The sequence below is a fragment of the Zeugodacus cucurbitae genome, chromosome 5 (genome assembly GCF_028554725.1).
Source record: "Zeugodacus cucurbitae isolate PBARC_wt_2022May chromosome 5, idZeuCucr1.2, whole genome shotgun sequence".
NCBI classification, from domain to species: domain Eukaryota; kingdom Metazoa; phylum Arthropoda; class Insecta; order Diptera; family Tephritidae; genus Zeugodacus; species Zeugodacus cucurbitae.
The window spans coordinates 33157366-33177581 of NC_071670.1; the positions used below are offsets into that span (position 1 = coordinate 33157366).

The 20216-nt window shown below is 35.3% G+C and overlaps 1 protein-coding gene across 1 annotated transcript in view; it reads left to right on the top strand.

Moving 5' to 3' along the window:
- Window positions 1–1719: 1719 nt before the first annotated feature.
- The window catches only part of LOC105213946 (lachesin), a 73928-nt gene continuing 55431 nt past the window's right edge, over window positions 1720–20216 (top strand). The window contains exon 1 of the mRNA XM_054231587.1: window positions 1720–2263. Within this exon, the coding sequence (XP_054087562.1) occupies window positions 2158–2263 (106 nt within the window). The 5' untranslated portion in view covers window positions 1720–2157. The remainder of the gene's footprint in view (window positions 2264–20216) is intronic.

The following is a 20216-nucleotide window of genomic DNA, read 5'->3' on the forward strand; positions in this document are numbered from 1 at the left end:
AGTATAGATTAAGCCTATCGTATTTTTGAAAAAGATAAATATCGGTTTATATAGCTGTATTGGTTTGCGATATATACAATAAACTTATTTGGGGCCGTGGCCACTTCTCCAAAAAAGTTATCCAAATATATATTGCAACCCTCCCATATGTCCAAGCACATGTATAGCAGTTTCTTAACTCGTCTCGTAATCCTGATCATTTCGATATACATATATAACCCTATATCTAACTCGTTTAGTTTTATGACTTACAATCAAACATTATGTGAACAAAACTATTATACTCTCTTAGCAGCTTCGTTGTGAGAGTATAAAAAGGTAAGTAGAAGTACCTATAAGAACGTATAAGCTGTTAATTACACGGCATGGACAATTAACATTGTTAACGATTAGCATTTAGCTCGCGACCGACTATCAGCAACACTTTGTTATTTGCCAATTTGTGGACAGTTGTAATCAGCGACTAGACAATTGACATTGTAGTTGTATCGAAAACGACCAATATTCGGAAACGAAGGTGCACTTTTCAACAACAAAACGGTGTGTCTCTTGTGACAAGTTAAAGACATATTATTTAGCTTTAATTTTAAATCGTTTAGGTTTGTGCGCTTCGAGGTCACTGGTTCGATAAATGTGGGTATGCGAAGCCACTCAAATTCGTCCCTGTATATTTTAATATAATTTGTGATATTAAGTAAAAACGGAACTTTCTTATACTTGTATATATAGTTTGAAAGGATTTGCTTGTGTGTTGTGGCAAATTTTGATTTTCTGCAAAATTATGCGGTTGCGTATACGCACCGTATTACTCCTTCTTTATGTATTGAAAATATTATATGTAATACCAATAAGTTAAGTTTAGCTTTAGACTTTCGTGTATAATTTAAAATCTATTTCTTACCATAGTTTTTTGGTGAGATAAATATCACCAGTACCTACCATAGTATAGGGACCTACTTTCGTAGCCATTTTTCAACCACTAAAGCCATGATCAAGCGTTTGATGTTAACAGACCCGTCAGCAAGCTAGAATATTTGCTGCACACAAATCTACAATCGTATACACAAACCAACATCCATGCATATAGAAGATATGTCATGTTACCACCCACACTTGTCACATCAGCAGCATTACAGCCACAACCACAGCAGCAATACATATACATATCTACCATACATTTGCCTGATACACCGACTAAGTTCCCACTCCGTGTCACACCGCCCGAATTGTCAGAATCCAAAAGCATAAGCCACCAAATGCCACCACAGCTTGTAGCAGTTGTCATACCATTTGTCAAAACAGCCGCTTATACTCCTCCTTCATTGTGACACTGCGCATGTGCTGCTCTGCTGTTGGCATTTAAAATTACATTTTTGCTGCCCTATTGCAAATTAGCAGAAAAAATACAGTCCACCATGTGCAGTAAGCTGCTTGCCATGCAACACGTGGTGGAATGTGTTGAGCCGCCAAAAACACGGACTCCCACAGCATGTTCGAAAATTTCGAACTTCGAAAAGTATTAGTTGCGCCAACGAGGTTTGTGCATTCGGCGCTCCAAGTCGCGTATTTTTACTCTCGTCAGAAACGGTGCATGAGCCGAACGGCATGCCGAAGTGCTTAACAACTCTTCGTGCGGCATTTGAATTGGTCCAGTCATTGCTGTTGGGCCAATGCGAAACGGATTAGGAAGCTGTGACTTTAGTTTCTGTGCAACGCTGCTGTAACTTGGACGCGTGGAAAACCAATACGGGCGCGAGTGTCAAAGCTTAGTGGCAATTTGTGAGATTACTAATAACAATATTTGTGAAAAAAATATTTAAAAAGTTATTAACACTAGTGTGCAAAATATTAGTAATAAAAAAATTTAATTAAATAAATAAATAGTTATTATTTATTAGTAGTTAAAAGAAAAACAAATACTTAAAATGCCAGTTTCACTAAAAAGTGACTTGCTCAATTCAATTATTATAGTTTTTGAAAGCGAATCTCAAACAGTGCTGAGCAAGAGCAGTGTTGAAAAATCATGTAAAATATTGTGTTGAAATAAATATTAAACAAAATAAAGTAATTTTGTATAATAAGTGTTGGTTGAAGTGTTCAATGACGTTACAGATAACAGTGAAATAAAATCGGAAATTCAAAAACAAAAGTGACGCAATGAAACTAATTTTGAAATCAAATATATTCTATTGTTATACGCGCCTGATCTACCATAATGAGAAGATGGCGATCGTTTTACTGCTGATCATTACGCTCATCAGAGGTAAATACTTTACTTTGAAGCATTCCAAGTAGTTTAAGACATTCTTAATATTTTAAAATAACTTCACTCAGGTGAAATCTGAAACATGTGTGATGCAAAGTTTAAGTTATTTTTTGTTTATGGAGACTATAAATATAAATAAACTTAAAAGCCCGAATTTGAAAATTTATTTTAAATATTTAACAAACTACAGTGCTAGTGAAATATGAAATAATTCCTACATATCTAGAATACTAGGAGACCCGACAGACGTTGCCATGCTTTTTCTGATATTTCAAGTTATTAGGATATTAAATGAATGTTGTATGAAATGCAACACATATAAGAAAATAATTGAAAAAAATATATATAATTGGATTGTCGATTTGGTACACCGACAGTAGCGACAACCAATTAGAAAATATTTCCAAAATAAAAACTATTTATTTATTAAATTAATTAATTTTATGAACTATCTAAATTTGATTGTATGGTGACTACAAACTAGTCTCGAATCCAACTGAAGGATAATTAAAATTTGCATTAAAATCGGTCCAGCCGTTTAGGAGGAGTTCAGTGACATACAAATGTACAGAAGAATTTTATATATAAAGATTAACCTATAAAAAGGCTATAAAATATAAGTCAAGTAATTATGTTTTGTAATTATTTGCTGAAAAATATAACTTGAAAATCATTGTTATCAAAAAATTACCTGAATATTAACTTCTTGGATACACGAGATATGTCTAGAATTCTACTTGTTAATCAAATATGGATTCAATTACTTAGTCAATTGGTTATGGAAGTTGATAATGTAGTCGAATAATGTTTTTATGGAATTTCGTTTGTTATGGTATTAGCACATACAGACATATTAATAATATTTTAAAATATCTACCGATGCAAAAAGTGATATTTCTTACTTTAGAATGTGTCACTTACTGCTCACTAAAACCTATTAAAATATTATTTGTTAGTTTGATAAAGACAAAATCTTGGTAAAGCAAACAATTTTCAAACTTAATAGACGAAAGAAGTTTAAAAAACACAATGGGGACTATATAACATGCCGGTCGGTGCGAGATAATTTATAATGTTAATTATATCTAATTTGCAGATAAAGAATATTTCCTTTTCAACAACATTAAAGTAAAGTGAAGTGATGTGGGCAACTTTTCCAGACAACATCCAATACAATGTATACACAAAATAATGAAATCTGTTTGATTTAAATCGTACATAACGATTAGTAGTGCAAATATTGAAATGATATGGAAAGTCTTCAATTTTTTAAATTTAATTTTGTCTTATTTTCAATACAACATACAAACAAAATTAAATTAACTTTTTTTATTGAAAAATTATTGAAATGGTAAATTTGATAGAAAATCAGTGTAACTGTTGTCATGGTTTGTAGATGGAAGAAATGCCGTTCAAACAATACTGAACGCCCTATAATAATAAGCTTTAATATAAATAATTTAATAAAATTATCATAATGAATGATCTGTCTAATATTTAATATCTTATTTGACGTTTATATCAGACATATCTGCCAGTCAGTTGCATCAATCTCTCAGATCCATCTAGTTCACTTCAAGTGTTCAAAAAATAAGATGAATTTTCAAATGCTAGTACACTCGTCTGGAACATATGTTCACAGTTTCAGCTCTATAGCATATTTATTATACCCTGACAGGTTATATTAAGCTTGTCACAAAGTTTGTAAGGAAGTCCAGAAGGAAGCGTCGGAGGCCCTATAAAGTATATATGGGCAAAACCTGCGTTACGAACGCCACATTCGTACGCGTTTTCGGATTGAAATATAACAATTTTTTTGGTCTTTCAAAAGAGATACCTTCAAGTTATACACAGTGTTTAGTGGGATTTGAGTGTACTTTCGAATGTCATCAAAATATTTTTTGTAACAGGTTTAAGCTGCGAAAAAATTGATCTCAAAGTATTGTTACGCACGCTACAAAAAATGGAAGTAGCTTTGAAGGTTGAGGTATGTTTTCGTAATTTTGAGAAAATTTTGTATAATAAAGCATACCAAATGAAATACCTTAAAGAAAGATGAATATAAGAGAATTCTAAAATAACTTACTTGCAGCCAAAAAATTTTGTAGTTTTTTATCAATGGCAGTGAACCTATCGTTACGCACGCTACGTTACGCACGCTAAATTTTTTCCAGTAGTATATAAATAAAAACAATTGTATTTATTTTAACAAAACAATTTATACTCTTTTTTAATAAGATTATTAAATTCATATTTTATATTTATAAATTGATTTATTAACGTATACATGTTTATAAATAAATTTTATGTTTTGCTGAATCTGCCATTAGTGCTATTTCGAGCTCATTTTCATTAAGAAATGAAAAATAATGGTTGCTTTTTATTCCGGGAATGCTCTTAACGTTAGCCCATCTCTCCGAAAGAAATGCAGTTGTATTTTTTATATATGTACTGCTTACAAACAAAGTAGAAATACCATTTATATTAATTTTTGCCAATTTAAAAAAATCATGGGCGTTTTTTTAAGTTTTTCTTTAATATTTTTTCTATAAATTTTCATCATTTTCGCATTTTTTAAACGTTCTATTTGTGTTAAGTTTTCACTGGATTGTATTTTTTTGCGATATTTTCGAATACGCTCTGCACCCGTTTTCATTTTTTCAACTGTTATTATTAAATATTAAACTGTAAACAAACAATTTTCTTTGGTACCAATATGCCGATAATTTAAAGTGACACTGAAAGATAATTGCAAATGATTGAAACGAAACCAAAGGCGAGACAACGTGAAATTTACCGTTTAAAAAAATAATCGCTAATCGGTACGATTATAGTAGGCTAAGAATAGTAGGCGAATAATAGATTTAAGAAGCGAAGTGATAAGAAAACAGAATAAAAATTGCAAAGGTTTCTTGTAATTTTTGTGAGAACTCAAATAGTTACGCACGCCACAGAAATGAATATGCTGTAATTTTTTGGTTTTTAATTGTAGAATGAAAAATTTTTTTTCTTAAAAGAAGAATATTTATTTAAATTAAAATTATAGATGAATTGCAAAAAAAAAAAATGTCTACTCACAATATAAAAAAACCTGATTTTCCGCTACGCACGCTACAACGCATTTACCTGGCATTTCATACCAAATTTTAATGTTTCCAGAAAAGTAAACGAAATTTTTTTTTACAAATTTTAAGGAGAATTGAGTGAATAACAATATGGCTTTTGAGTGGACCTATCTATGTTAATACTAAAGCAATGATAAACACGTAAAAAATTTAAGGTAATAATATAATCTCCGAAGAACTTGTTCAGATCGGTTAACTATATAACCTTAATGTTTCTAGCAAACAAGCCGGCTAAAAAGAATTAGTAAAATGTTTTCTTTTTTGTTTTACTTACTTTTTCTTACGTCTTTAGATTTGCTTAAACACATAGTTACTAAAAGAAATGCTCCTGTGAAGAGCATATTCGCTTCGGGCTTCGGTACAGCCGAAGTTAACGTTTTTTCTTGTTTTATTTGTTAGAGGCATAAGAGTTAGAAGTGTTTTGCGTGTTCGTCGATTTCGTCGATTTCGTCGACTTCGTGCTGTCGAAAAAATTGATCAAAGAATTTGCTTTCAATTATGTGTGGACACTGGCATACGGTGAGTGTATTCTGAGTCAAAAAAGTGTTTACAAGTGGTGCAAGCTTTTCAAAGAAGTTCGAGGAGATGTGAATGACGATGAGATGTGTCCTGGACATCAACATCGTCAGTTCGTTCCAAAATCGCTGAATTTTAACAAAAATATCCCAATTTGCTTAAAAGGGTCGTCATAACTGGTGCAAATCATTGGTATATGCTATGGCGTTCCAATGGAAGCCAAGTCCGAAAAATGCAATAGAAAATTTGTCGGTAGAGCTTAAAGCCATATTAAACTGTTTAGATGATTAAAAAAACGCTGGTACAAGTGTTTTATATCTGAAAATTCATTTTATTTTTTAAAAAGACCTCATATAATTTAGCTATTGCTATGTGTTACTATATACTAGGTTAGTGTTAAATACAGCAGAATTTTAATGAAGACGCTGAAATCTATTAAATATATTCATTTTCTTCTAGTGAAAATATTTGTACAGATACGTATTAAATTGTTTCAGCTTATACTTTCCTCGCCCATAAATACTTCGTAAAAGGAATATTTTCACCGTATAATTAGAATAGATCATATTTCATGTATGTAAGTTATCGTTTGATAACTTTGATTGAAATAAAAATAAAGTTGTTTATATGTGCAACTAAGGATTTAGCTTCAAAAAAACATCGTTACAGCTAGCAGTACTCAACAAAATCATAATTGTGCTTAAAACAATTTACACTTAAAAACCACAAAGATATTAATACACTTCAACTATTGTATTTAAATTCTGCGAAAGTGCGCACGCAGTTATTTGCTTTAAATTCCATAACAATAAATAAAGAGTATAATAGGCAGCTAAAATATGTTCACAAAGGTATGCCATGCAAAATAAACACCATTAAAGTGTTTACATTAAATAACTTATTTAAAAAATCACAAACGATTGCTGTGATATTAAAGCAGGAGCATATTGTTGTTGCTGTTGTTGTTAAATTGTTAAAATTTGTGAAATTGATATGCAAAGGCTGGAGCATATTTCACATGTATTGCCAATAAATAAATACTCGATTATCTGCCTGTGGATTTGCACTTGCGCATGCAAAAGGATGAGTGTGTGTGTCTGTGAGTGTGAGTTGATTATCGCCGATCGGTTGTGTGCCATGGCGGTTGCGGTTTGACGGCTGCACACGCTGTGGCGACGCCGCAGTTTGCACGTGGCAAGTTGCAAATTGACATGCACTTGAAATATATTCATATTCCCCCTTCTTCACACACAAAAACACACATCGGGGTATGTACAGCTATTTATTTGTAGGTGTGTGGGCAAATAAATAATATGCGTGTATGCGTGCTTGTGCAGGCAATCGTATGCACACTCGCAATCGCACGTATTAATGACGCAAATTATTTTATTGCGGCTTAATTGACTGTCATTTAAAATTTTAATACTTTTGTTTATTTATTGAAGTCAAGCGTTTACACGCGCGCGCGCACACATGCACACACGCACATGCAAATCGGTGAACGTATTTTTGTGGCTTTTCGGTCGTCGCCAAAACAATTGGCATGTCCGGTGTTAACACATTGTTTTTATTGTAGTTGCGTTTTTTTCGCAACGATAATTGTTTATAAAAACCGAGTATTTGATTATAGTGATTTTTCATTGCAATAAATTTGATATTTAATTATGCCGATTATTTATAATTTTTTTTTGCTGGCTTTTTTTATAAATTATGAAAAGTTTACAAGCCATACAGACGCACGCGTATACGATTTCATAGCTAACGGTATTTACATTGGCGTGTATTTATTGCGTTTATTTGTTGTTGTCGCCTTTTTGAAGTACAATATGCGGTAACTTAAACAGCGATTAAATATTTAAATTTTCAAACAAATAATTGACAAATTGTTATCGTTAATTACTCGGTTTAAAAATTTGGAGTTTAAATTCTCCCATCAGGGAAACAAATATGAAACAAATAATTGCTGCTTTAGTAATCATGCACTTATCAGTAATTGCTGAATTATTTTTTTAATACTCATATCTGCTGAAAATACAATACATGAATATTTCTTTAAAAAAATATCCAAAACCTGAGAATATGATATTCATATATTATTTATTTAATGGTTGAAAGGAAGAAGTCTAAGCTATGCCATGGTGTATGAGCTGAGCCCTCTTTGAGGATTTCACTTGCACAGTTTAAAGCAGATCTTTTGTAAGTTCAATTCTTTAAATTCATACCGAATCAGAATAATTTTGTAACGCTTAAAAAACTTGTGTCCATCTCAATTACGTGCAACTCAACAGTTCAAAAGTAAAAACGAAATGAGGCTACTCTTCTGATTAAGCTCATCAACTGTGCAATTTTTGGCGATTCCACATTAACCTGACCTCATCTGAATCTTATCAGGAAATAGTTTGACACCATTGGTAGTGAGGTCAAGCAATACCAAACTAGATATTAGCGCGTATCTTCGTTTTTCCTAATACATATTGTCAAAACTTACAGATTTTATTTGGCAATAGTCCACATAATGTAATGCAATATTGTATTTCTCGAATTAGATTTGATTATCAAAATTGTTTAAATACTCCTATTTGATCCATAATTTCTCAATACAATTCCAAAAGAATATTTACATACAGAGGTAATCAAAATTTTTTGCACATTGAACGTTTTTTACAATTTCCACAGTAAAAGTTTTTTCTTGTTGTTGTTGATGTGATGTGATATGATGTGTACTTTTGACGCAAAAAAAATATGTGTAAATACGTTTGACTACTGCGAGTCATCACTTCTTTTGTCCATTTCTCTGTCATATATCCAGCTATTTTCACCAAACTAGCATCGTTCGCTTGGGAATAGATCACGGTTTACAACAACATACCACTGGCACTGCCGCAACAACAACAGCAATGAAAAGTTTTTTTCTTTTTTTTATAATAGAATTTGTAAAACACGTACGAAGTGTAAATAATTTTGACTACCTCTGTATAATAAAGCCGAACAGATTGAGACACTTTTCTTGTAAATTAAAAGTGAGTTTAATTTCTCAACAAATTCTGTAAATTTTAACTAAGTCCGAAACCGAAACCCCAGTCTTAAACTTAGTAACAGTCTCCGATCTAGTTATAATCGATAATTCCTTTGTTTTCTGCATTTTATTTACCATTTTTTATATTTTAAGGCTGAGTTAGGTTGTTATGAATGCAATAGAATTCAATTACTACTACAAAGAAGAAAAATCTAGGCTTAAAGTATGTCTTGTAAAGACAAATTTGTTCTGTCCACAAGGATTGAAAAAAATATTGTCAATTGTAAGACATCTGGAAATATTGAATAAACATATAATTACAATTGCTTGAGTAACAAACCATCCTTAGTGTTTATACATGTTCCAAAAACCTTCTTGTAATGCGTCTATATATTCTTAAAAATTATTTTGTTCAATACAGGTACAAGTTTATTTGGTAGGCAGTGAAATAAATGTGTCATTAACTGTCATTAACATATGGGAAGGATAATAAATACAGTTGAACTTCCTTAACTCCAACCACCATAATCCACAAAAAAAAAAACATCGAGTAGAGAGACTTTGAGTTATAAAAGTTTTCATTAAAGTATACAATCTTGTAAATAGCTGTAAAATATAGGTTTATACCCAGTTTGCAATATCACCTCCATAGGTCGATAAGTTCGATTTATGGAAAGATATTTGTGTGAGTTATATGTGAGTCTTTGAGTTATAGAGTTTCGAGTTATGGAAGTTCAATTGTATTTCCTTTGCTTAATAATATGATTCGTTAGCCTATCTCACTTGCCTTTTTTTTGAAAGAGGAGCATTAATTACTCAAAATAGGTGCCAATCAGCTTTTTAAAATCTCATTCGTTTTAAAATATACGACAGTTTCTTTCTAGCAACAAATCTCTCGATATCTGAGAACAGTTGGGGCCAGATCAGTAGAATAAGGTGATTGCATGATTCGATCGATTGTAAGCTAGCTTAATAGGCATTTATACGTAGCTACGTAGTAGCTTACCCAAATATTCATAAACAATATTTTCAACATATTCTCTTAATAACTTTAAACTAGTATCGATAAACCTTATTTCACGATATTCATAGCTTTAATTGTTATTGTATTTTCGTTGCTAATCGCAATTGCTTCTTTTGGTGGTTGATTACTGTCTTCAGTACTCATACATATCCTGTACGGAACTTTGGAGACCACCACTGAAACGACTGAGCCCCGTGATTAAGCAATATTTAGTTTTGATAAATATTCTATCGGAGACTTTTTAAAACATTATTAAATCGGGACTCTTAGGTGAAACCCCTGCACTGGCAGGAAGAAGTACGCTAATGACCAGGCGACTGTTATTTAAATGTAAGCAAATTAAAAACGACTTAAAACTACAGAAGGTTTTTTAATCGAAAGTCGTCGTTAATACTCCTGGAGGAGGCTGATCTTAAGTTATGCCGTTAAGCTAAAACAAGAATTTTTTCTTAAAATTCCCTTAAACTTTTTCTTTCGAAAACATGTACCGTATGTATCAGATAATTTTTAGTATTATTTGCATTTCGTTAAGTTTTCTTTAGAATACTCAAATTTGTGTTACTCAAAAGTCTATATCTCTGGAAATATAGTCTGTACTACACCAGTGTATGTTTGACCAGTAAGAAATTATCACATTTTCCAACCATTATATTGAACCGATATAAAATTGATCAGATTTCTGACCGTAGTCAGTTGCTTTGTATGATTGAATTAACTAGTTGACTCTCTTAATAAGGTACTAGTTGTACAGTAGTTTATAATCACTAGAAGGGACTATCGGGTATTTACAAAAAACAACGTCGTAATTGCAATGCAAACAAATTATTTTGTGAAATTATATTTTTCGTTTGCATTATTTAATAGTACGTCGCTACACTTGGGAAAACTTTATTATTTAGAAAAACACTAAATATTTGATCAAAGTGATTAAAAGTAGCAAATGCATTGAAATGCATATATGTACGATATAGAAAAGCAGCAACAAAAGCGCGACCAGATAAATTAAGCGGTCGAATAAATGCCGTCGCGTTTGCATTGGCGCAACATTCATTAGGCAAGCATTCAAATGGGAATTTGCACAAATGCATGTTTAGCAGAGAATTCAACAATTTAAAATAAATTTGGACACATAATTACACATCAAACAGAAATTCGGCAGATGAGTGTGTGTGTTTGTGTGAAAAGTGTTTGAAATGTAATAATTTTCAATTATGACAAATATTATCACTAATAATTATGCTGTGATAATTCCAAACAAATTTGTTTGTATTTATGCGTGATTGTGTGTGTGTGTGTGAAGTAAAATATAAAAACATTTGAATTATGACAAAATAGTTACATAGTTTGTATAATGAAGCGTTAATTTGGCACTTTTGTTGGCAATTCGATTAAATGATTAATCGTTTGTGACTCTGTTTGTATAAATATGTATTTATATATGTGTGAGTTTTTTCAAAATTAAATAGAAAATAAATTTTGCATACATAACGGTGCTAAGCATAAGCATTATGTAATAGCGGTCAATTTAGCTGTATTTATTTACAAGTTTAAGGGCGCTATTAAAAGCTTTTCACATGAAAATATTTGCGCATTTATAATTGCTGTGTGGATTTATTCATACATATAATTGTACGTAACGCTGTTGGCTGTTAACCGTTGTTAGCGGATTGTGCAGATTTAGCAACCACATGAGGGATATGCACTTTGTCGTTGGGTTACCTTTTGATAAAAAAATGCAAATATGCCTACAACAGAGCTATATATGTACATATGTATGAGAATGTGTATTTGTCAACCCCGCATTGCGCACAAAAGGATGCAATGCTGGTCTGTTGCTAACCATTAAACGGCTTGGCTGACGTAACCATAGCCAAATGATGACATTTGCGCATTTTAGAGTTTGGCCGAAAGCCGCTTTAACATTTTTTGGACCTTGATTGAATACCTGGAACAAGAATATACATACAGTAGCCGATAAAGAAATGTGCTTGGTTCTTATATATAGAATATTAACTAATCTTTTACCATTATGTTTTGTGCTCCTCAAAGTTATTTATAAACAAGTAAGGAAAGGCTAAGTTCGGGTGGAACCGAACAGTTTATACTCTCGCAATTTATTGCTATAGTTTTATTAACATATCACACAATTTGACCCATATATTCAGTATAAAGTCCGATAGAGAAACGAAAATCATCATATATGGTATATAAGGGCTGAGGTAATTCCTGAACCGATTAAACTCATTTTCATCATTCTCATTTAATTTGGATAATATATTTCACATATTAACCGATTTATAAGCTATTAAGCCCATCGTATTTTTCAAAATCCTATAATTAGCTACATGAGAGCTAGGAGAAATTATGAAATGATTTTAACCATTTCTGATACAGAGACACACTATTAGAAGAAAACGATTTATCTGAGAGATTTACCGATATTTTCAGTGAAAAATTACCATAAGGTACTGAGTTCTTCATATTCGATATCAGGGGCAAGAAAAGTTTTGACAATTTTTTCATAAGTGATGCCACGGATCATATACAGTAAACTTTTATCTGCATTGGTTTCTATGTATATCTTATAAAGTGAAGGAATCAGATGGAATTCAAAATTGAATTATATGGGAAGTTGGCGTGCTTGTGAACCGATTTCGCCCATTTTTCATCCGTGTTGTCAGGGTGTCAAGAAAATATTACTCACCGAATTTCATTGAAATCGGTCGAGTAGTTCCTGATCCGAGTGCAGCTTCCAACTGGTTTTGTCAGTGAGTTAACTCACTTTTAGTAATTTCAACATAACCTTTGTATGGGAGGTGGGCGTGGTTATTATCCGATTTCTATCATTTTTGGACTGTATAAGTAAACGGCTGAAAGACACGACTGCAGAATTTGTTTATATAGCTTTATTGGTTTGCGAGATATATACAAAAACCATTATCACATATCATTGCGGATTTGCACAGTGCATCCACTCCAGCATCTGCGACACCTATTTGGAGGCGGGGCCACGCACACTTAAAAAAATTACTTCCAAATGTGCCCCTCCCTAATGCGATACTTTGTACCAAATTTTACTTTCATAACATTATTTTTGGCTTAGTTATGAGACTTTATGTGTTTTTGGTTTTCGCCATTTTGGAGCGAAAGCAACCTCCTCAGGTAGCCAAGGAATATGTGTTCCAAATTTCATTAAGATATCTTAATTTTTACTCAAGTTAAGCTATATCTAACTCTTTTATTTCTGGGTGATACAAACAACCGTTATGGGAACAAAACTATTATACTCTTGTGCAACATGTTGCGAGAGTATACAAATTAAAAATACGTGACTTTTGTCCGCTAGTATAGATGGAAGCATGTCCTCAGTTGTGCATATATGGGTTGATATTAATATTAAGCTCGTTGTTTCCTATGTTTCAATCGAAGCAAAGATTTAATTTTTTATTAACTCTATTCTAGGTATATATAATTGCGCTTCACAGCATATTGCTGCTTTGGAATTAAATATTAACACATACACTCATATATAGATTGCTACCCATACGTAGTTCACGTGTTCCTGCTTACCATACCTATTCCGCATGGAAAAATCCAAATAAGAACAAAAATGGTGGAAAAAAATCCCGTTTTCCGCATAGGGTAGTTAAAATTTTAATGAGCCCAGTTTATTTTATGATGTGGTGGCGGTTTTCATTGTGGCGTACGGTTATTGGCCAGTGAATGTGCGAAATTAGTGCGCCGCTAGATTTAATGAGCCTTTAAAACGTTGGCGAATTCGCTATTAAAATATATTTGCTTAGCATTTTTAATTAATTTAAATAGCGGCTCAGTATTTAAGTGTTTTCACTCTGTATTAATATTTTTTAAGTGCTACTTTGTGTGTTAATGAATAAAATTTCAAATTGTATATAAGTCTAAGCCAGTGTCTACGGTAATGAAGTCCTTCGATATTTGACGAATGATAAAAAAAGTCGATCAAGTCAGGTAATTTTCTTGTATCGGTAGGCCAGTAGGTCGGTTTACCTGTAGACACGAAGTCACATCCAGTGGTCATAGCGGCTTTAAATAGCTCTCTACCCTTTGCTGTCGTAATTCTTGAACCCCATTGCGAGTGTTTTGCGTTAAAGTCACCACCCATAATGAATTTTCCATGGTGCTGATCGGAGGATGGGATCATATGTAGAAGTTCACGCAAGTGAGGAAAGTTTTTGATAGTCATTCACTTGGGCGTGGCCAGAAACGATTCTTCTCCACATGATTCAAGCAGCTCACGACTTCCGGTTTTAGACCAAGTATCCTCTGGGTAGCCAACAGACATCCGTTTGAAGGCGAGGTAAAGTGAGAAGGCGAAGCCCGCTTATGCGGTTGTGCGTAGGGCTTGGGACCCACCACATAAAAACGAAGTACCAATGAAAAATCGACGAAAGCCTCAGATGAGACACCCCCCTTTTGATGACGACCCCTGCAAACGTTTAAAGGACTATGATTTAAGGGCATGCACTTGGAATGTCCGGACCCTTAATTGGGAAAGTGCCTCTGCCCAGCTGGTTGATGCCCTCATACAACTAAAGGCTGACATCACCGCCGTCCAAGAAGTGCGATGGACGGGACAAGGACGGAAGAAGGTGGGTCCTTGTGACATCTACTACAGCGGCCATATAAAGGACCGCAAATTTGGTGTTGGATTTGTGGTGGGAGAGAGACTTCGTCGCAGAGTACTGGCATTCATCCCGGTGGATGAACGTCTAGCCACAATCCGCATCAAAGCGAGGTTCTTCAACATATCGCTGATTTGCGCCCACGCCCCAACGGAAGAGAAGACGATGTGACCAAAGATGCTTTCTATGAGCGCCTAGAACGCGCCTATGAGCGCTGCCCCCGCCACGATGTTAAAGTCGTGCTTGGCGTCCTGCTCTCTGAGAGCACTCATCAGCATCTCGGTATAAGGGAACTGTGGAACGGCATCTCAAACTCACTGCGTACCGCTGCAGCCGAAACAATTGGTTTTCGGCAACGACAAAAAACAAGCTGGTACGATGAGGATTGCCGTCTCGCAGCGGAGAGAAAACAGACTGCCTACCTCGCAACGACCACAACACGTGCGGGATGGGATAGATACCGAGAGCTGAAGAGGGAAGCGAGACGCATCTGCAGACAAAAAAAGAAAGAGGCCGAAATGCGTGAGTACGAAGAGCTTGAAAAGCTGGCAGACAGAAGTAATGCTCGAAAATTTTATGAAAAAATGAAGCGACTTAACGAAGTAGATGGCGAACCCGATCCCACAATCGATGACGATGGAACAGATGTTCCATTACCCGACCATGAAGAAATCCGAATAGCAATTACCCGCTTGAAGAACAACAAAGCAGCGGGGGCCGATAGATTACCGGCAGAACTATTCAAATACCGCGGCGAAGAACTGATAAGGTGCATGCATCAGCTTCTTTGCAGAATATGGTCGGAAGAAAGCATGCCTGACGATTGGAATCTCAGTGTGCTCTGCCCAATCCATAAAAAGGGAGATCCCACAATCTGCGCCAATTACCGTGGGATCAGCCTCCTAAATATCGCATACAAGGTTCTATCGAGCGTACTGTGTGAAAGACTAAAGCCCACCGTCAACAAACTGATTGGACCTTATCAGTGTGGCTTTAGACCTGGAAAATCGACAACTGACCAGATATTCACCATGCGCCAAATCTTGGGGAAGACCCGTGAAAAGAGGATCGACACACACCGCCTTTTTGTCGATTTTAAAGCTGCTTTCGACAGCACGAAAAGGAGCTGCCTTTACGCCGCGATGTCTGAATTTGGTATCCCCGCAAAACTAATACGGCTGCGTAAATTGACGTTGAGCAACACCAAAAGCTCCGTCATGATTGGGAGGGACCTCTCCGAGCCGTTCGATACCAAACGAGGTTTCAGACAAGGTGACTCACTATCGTGCGACTTCTTTAACCTGATGCTGGAAAAAATTATAAGAGCTGCAGAGCTAAATAGAGAAGGTACAATCTTCTACAAGAGTGTACAGCTCCTGGCGTATGCCGATGATATTGATATCATCGGAAGCAACAACCGCGCCGTTTGTTCTGCTTTTTCCCGCATGGATAAGGAGGCGAAGCGAATGGGTCTGGAGGTGAATGAGGACAAGACGAAATATCTCCTGTCATCAAGCAAACAGTCGGCGCATTCGCGTCTTGGCTAGGAGTTTTCGAGAGGAACATTTTGCGCAAGATTTATGGTCCTCAGAACATTGGCAACGGCGAATACCGCAGACGACATTGACATAGTTCAGCGAATAAAAAGACAGCGGCTACGCTGGCTAGGTCATGTTGTCCGAATGGACGAAAACACTCCAGCCCTGAAAGTGTTCGATGCAGTACCCGCCGGAGGAAGCCGAGGAAGAGGAAGGCCTCCACTCCGTTGGAGGGACCAGGTGGAGAGCAACCTGGTTACACTTGGCGCCGAACTGCGAAGGAGAGAGAGACGTGGCGCACTATCGTCGATTCGGCTATAACCGGCTAAACGGTTGCAACGCCAATCACATACATATAAATCATATTTAATATTATGCCTAGGTGGGCTATATATTGCAGTAATATGTATTTTTCCAATCCCAGAGTCGACCGATATAGTCGTAATTTGGAATTCGGGAATGCTTACATTCATTTCTTCGAAGTGTTGAATGTTGTCTCGAACAATTATTGCACTCCCCTCTCTAGCGTTATTATTTGGGTGATTAGAGCAATACGTCCTGTAGTTTTTAAACTTAACAAAAGTCTGATTTGTGAAATGAGTTTCAGATATAAGACATATATCAATCTTTTCAAGATGGAGCAATGTCTCTAATTCGTCCCTATGTTTGAGTAAGCCATTAGCATTCCAGGTCATAATTTTTAGAGGTTTCATTTTTGCTGCCTATTTCCATTTAGCAGTCGCTCTAGTTGCTTAAGACGTTCGTGAATAAGCTTATTTTGCTCTTCTAACTTATTTAGCTTGTTGAGAATCAACGAAAGATTGTCGGTAACATCATCAACTACTTTCGGATGTATTTGATTTTCAGACATTTGTTGTTGCAATTTGTTGCCATCTTTTACTATGCTGGCAAATGATGGTTCACCAGATTCCTGGATTGTATTCGTAACTTCCTTCTGTGGGGCAGTAGATACTCTTGTGTTTATGTTTTTTGGTTGTTGAGGCTCTTTAAGTTTCACAGCCGCGTTTTTAATTTTTTGTATTTGTTTTGCCACTTCACATCCCCTATAGTTCGCAGGGTGGTTTTTATTGCAGTTACAGCATTTCAGCGGTAGATCGGCAGGTTTTGTACAGCTTAGAGTCGTATGGTTTCCGGCACACTTCACACACCTTGATGGTTTGCAGCAATAGTTTCTAGTGTGACCGAACACCTGTCAAGATTTGCACTGCGGCACAAGTTTCGATGTCTTGATGGGCTCAAGTTTGACGACAGAATTTAGAATACATATGTTTAATTTCATAAATTTTCTTAATGTTCTCTGTAGGTTCAAAGCATAAACATATTTAAACGATTTTTTGTTTTATATCGAAGTTTGTTAATGGCCTTCGTAACTTTGAAGCCTTGTTTATGAAGATCTGTGACGATACTTTCCGGCTCACAAGAGTGATGAAGGTCTCTTACCATGACGCGTATATCACGCAACTGCTTGTCCTCGTACGAGTACCAGGAGATTTTCGATTCGTTTAATTTCATCATGATAGTTAATATAATATTTCTCATCCGACGTTATGATCCGACGAAATTTAAATGTTGAAATAAGAAAATATATATCGATCTTTAAAAATAAAGTATTTATATTGTTTGAACCAATTTTTAAATTTTTTCGGTAGTCTCCAACTACATATTTAACTGAGTGAATAGAAAAAACATTGATTTTAAAGTGAAGACGAAGATCAGTTTTTTTTTGGAGCCCGAGAAGGTATACTTTCTCAACATACTGAAAACTGGGTAATCACAAAGATAATGTTCTAACGTCTCATCAACCTCCACGCATGCCCTACATTCGCTCCGTACTCGACTCTCAAGCGCGTACTTGACAGATTTTGATATTTTGTTCAGCAAGCAGCTGCGAGCACTCGTTACTCGACTCTCCGCCACGCGATTGCGATGCGAATACAAACATACATACAAATATTTCCTCCTTATAATAGTAGTATAGATATATGACTACATATCAAGATATATGAATCGAGTCCGATCTAGTCTTAATTCTCGCTTATCTATTCACAAGAAAATTTATGGATCTATTAGTTAGGGGGTAAGCCTGAAGTGCGCATTCTGTTAGGTCGACAATTTCGGCGTGAAATACCAAATTGCAGTCTTTTAGTTTGAAACTACTTTATATTTCTGGGTTATTACAAAAGAATTCTGCTCATGTACCTGTTTCATCTTTCGATTAGTCGATGAATACATAATATCACCATTGGTACCAAAAAAACGTTGCGTTTATCTCCCCAGCGGACACATTTTCCCGGCCGCAAAATCAATATAACCCAAGTTCTTTGACAAGATCTAGCATTATATCATGTTAGTAGTGGTGCAGAGTTTAGCTGATCTCATGCTCCAGTACTATAAGCCGACTTACTAATGCGAAAGATTAAGAAAAGATTAACGATTCGAAGAAGTTTAACAGCGTAACCTAAAAACTGACCACTTCACTCGTGCATGACAATTAGGAAATTCAAACATTTTTGAAAATTTGTAAAATGTCGAAACTTCTTAAAAAGCGACCAACTGCAACTATTTCACAATTTCCTACAATAAACAGGATTCTAAAGTCACCCAAAAAGGAAGTGCTTAGCGAAAGAAAATATAAAGCAAACAACAACAAAAAAAGCAAATTGAAAATAACACAGAAATTAATTGTGTGTCGTTTGTTAGAGGAAAAAAAGAAATGTAAAATTGAATGAAATTTGTATGCGCGCCACAAATGGCTAACTGCGAACGCCAAATGGCGAATTGTGTAAAGCAAATGTTGCACGACTGTCTAACGGCTGCAAGCGAGCATTACCATAAGGATTTCAGGCGCGAATAATTTGTACCGAGGGGCGGCAGCAGCTGCGCTTGATGCCTTCCGGCGTTCCAACGCGGACGACAGTCAATAGTAATGTGCAGAAATACACGCTCTCGCTCTCTCTTTCTCTCTTTGTGTAAATGCATCGGTGTTTGTGTGTCGAAATTTAAATTATATTGTCTTACAATTCTCTAACTCTTGCTGCCGTATCTACATTTGTGTAGATTTTTGTCCGAGCCGAAAGTAATTTCCCACAGTTGCTGTCTGCTGCCGCAATCTACAAATGACTCCACAGTTTCGCTATCTTAATGCCATGATGTTGCTTGGAATGAAAAACTGAAATCAAGTTCAGTCTGCATTCCACTCATTTGCGCAAATTATTGCCGTCAAGCATTTTCACGTAGTATTTATGGTAGTCTTGAAGATACCTACTATTGTACTTATGGACTCTTCGTGGAGCAGCTCATCTTGTATCAAATTTAGCGTCTTTCGCGAGACTTTCTTGCTATAAGCTCTTAGTAGCGCTGCTGGTCGCGCTCCCACACTCTCGTTTGCCAATTTTTCCATTATCACATATCATTGAGGATTTGCACAGCGCACCCACTCCAGCTGCTGTGACACCCAACCTCTAAACTACAGCTCGTCACCGCGTGCCTTCTTATGTCCGCACCACGCTGGTGCTACAAATTTCACCTCATCTGATATTTATCGCCATAAAAAGGTGTCATGCAGATTTGTATCTTCAGCTTACTTATGACCTTACCAAATAAACCACCACCAACTCCCACACAGCACACTTCATATCTTCTTACTGAAGCACCATTCTACCGCCGTCTCTTATTTCGCTTTTTTATTAGCTACCGGTGCAATGTCTTGTTTTAACCTCGACATTTACTGCCCATTTTCTCACCCGCAGATAAATTTCATTTTCCAAATCCCACTTGTCATTGTGTGATTTAAAGTTTGATCCGCTCTTCTACTACAAACTGCATTGCTTTTGTTGTTCGTATTTGTATACGGCTTGTTATGTTGTTTTACTTGTAGTATTTAGAGTTTGACTTCGCATCGGTGCTTTGCCCTTCGACATTTTACATTTTGCCAAGAAATTGACATTGGCCTTAAGCAGCAAATAAAAAGCCTAAATGTGCTCAAGATTTGAAATTCTTGAAATGTGTGTTGGAATTTAGTGAGAAAATTGAAAGATATTCATTTAACA